This window comes from Phytophthora parasitica, assembly GCF_000247585.1.
Source record: "Phytophthora parasitica INRA-310 unplaced genomic scaffold supercont2.31, whole genome shotgun sequence".
Classification (NCBI taxonomy): domain Eukaryota; phylum Oomycota; class Peronosporomycetes; order Peronosporales; family Peronosporaceae; genus Phytophthora; species Phytophthora nicotianae.
The window spans coordinates 14176-16300 of record NW_008649017.1 but is presented as its reverse complement, the minus strand read 5'-3'; the positions used below and the strand labels follow the sequence as shown (position 1 = coordinate 16300).

The 2125-nt window shown below is 45.6% G+C and overlaps 1 protein-coding gene across 1 annotated transcript; it reads left to right on the top strand.

The window, feature by feature from the left end:
* Positions 1-1401: 1401 nt before the first annotated feature.
* PPTG_23141 (hypothetical protein) lies at positions 1402-1756 on the top strand (the record flags this gene model as incomplete). The annotated part of the gene is made up of 2 exons (XM_008908652.1): positions 1402-1481; positions 1735-1756. The coding sequence occupies 2 exons, from the start codon at positions 1402-1404 to the stop codon at positions 1754-1756; spliced, it is 102 nt and encodes a 33-aa protein (XP_008906900.1).
* Positions 1757-2125: the final 369 nt, after the last annotated feature.

The following is a 2125-nucleotide window of genomic DNA, read 5'->3' as shown; positions in this document are numbered from 1 at the left end:
TACTTCTAGTACCAGTGAAGACAGTACTGGCCAGCACGCCATAAATCACGGTCCAATCCAGTGAGAATTCGATAGACGCTAGAGTTGATGTTCGGACATCAGTCTCGCAATACACCACTTGAGCAACTTATTCAGTGTCGATTCACATTCATCCCTATTCAGTCTTTTCCGCGGTGTTGTTCCTTCTGACGCGTCAAAAGGCTCGGTCGTCTTCGTAACATCCACAGCAACGGCATAGGAGATGAATAATAACCAAGGTGAACGCACAGATGTTCACTTCACAACAATGCTCGTACAGAGGGAGGCAAATAATAATGCGTTGGTAAACTCATTCATTATGATTACAAAAATGACCAACAAGAGGCGAAGACGTGTACTGCTGGTCATACATCTGGCAAGATGAATCACATATGAAATGAATCATGGAGCCAAACGAATACAACAGTACCTCGAAGTACCAGTAAGCGCATTGGCGTGTCCATCGTCTTGCTGCAGCCCCCTCCCTCACTTTGTTGCGTCTCGGCAAGAACAGAAGATGTGTCGCACTACCGTCACCACTTCAATAGAAACCCCTCTTCAAATAGAAGCCTTTCGATATCGTAATTCCGCCAATATTCTGCGGTAGCTGGTAAAGAACAATTCCGTCTTCAGCTCCTAGTGACCAAGTTGGCAGTTAAAACATGCACAGCAATTGAACGCAGAAGCAAGATGACGCGAAGCATAGTCGAGAAATCTAAACCAATCTGCTCTTCGACGTTTGGTAAAATGTCCGACGTTGCGTTTCTCGCTGTCCCCATGATTTGGTGGCTCCAGTTGTTCACGTCAAGTACAGTTTTCTTATGCAGAGCATGTATGGTGTTTTCATAGCTGGCAAAGGGTCGGTGATACATACGCTCAATTGGTTCAAGAAGTTCCAGTAACACTGTTCGTGGTGCAGCACCACTGGTGCTCAAGGGTTTAATCACGAGAGAACAGTTCGCTAGGGCGATCAAGATGTGCTGGTTCATGGTATTTTGCAGCGCATTGGTTGTCCGGTACTGCAACGAATAAAAACTGAGTGGTTCTCTTTTACTTTATGATCGATACTCGCAACCAGTCGACACCAGTAGATACTCTCGCATGTACTTCCAGCGATGCCCCGTGCTTATGACGGCACATTCATCATGAACACGAACTTCATGCGGTTCATCGCAGCATCGTGTCCAATGAATGTCTCGTTTCGAAGCCACTTCTGTCGCGACTCAAGTGGGCCTACGATTTGCACTCGTTTGAATATTGCCGATACCCAAAAGTTGGAGGGCGAGATAGCAGGTACTAGCGGTCATGACTCTTGAGGCAGATTTTTGGCAAAACTTTACCATTGTATCCGCCCCCTGGACGACTTCCTGCACTACATCTACGATGGTGCGTTCGCACATTGCCGAAGGAAGCTCCAAAGCTCTGATCATGGGCAAGCGGAAGCTGCTCCAAATGCTGCTACTGTGCTCTATTTCCCGACAAAAATGAAGTCGACTTGAGTATTGAAATGAAAGAATTGAACTACCAAGTTACCGATAGACAAGCCAAATCATCCGAGAACTGCCGTTAATCAGACCACGGAGTTCAAGGTTAGTTGGTCGCCCTCGTTCGTGAATTCAGTGCTAAATGAATGGCTGGATCGCCTTGCTGACGGGATTGGTAAAGTATTCTACTCTAAAGATTCACTAATGACTTTGCGTATTATCATGTGTGTAGTGCCAAGTCGACACTGGGTTAAAGGAACAAGAACTGCTGTGTCTGAGGTTTGATTCGATGAATTAATGGCGCATCCACGTGACTTTACATAAGCTAAACAAGGTGCCAACTTTTATGGATCGGTGCTACAGAACCGGATAATACCACAGAACCGTGGGTTGATTTTGATTTTTGTTTATCAAGCGGTTCTACAGCAGTTATCCGAAAGCTCACAGGTACAGCAGGAAATGCGTCTACTGACGGCGATTTGTTATCTTGAAGATTTATCAGTGTCACCCATGACGTTGGATAGCTGTTGTGATAGTTTTAGGTTGATAGCAAGGACAACAATCCACTTGATGTAAGTTATCTATCGCCTGGTCATTGCTGGAAGATATACAACTTTCGGCTG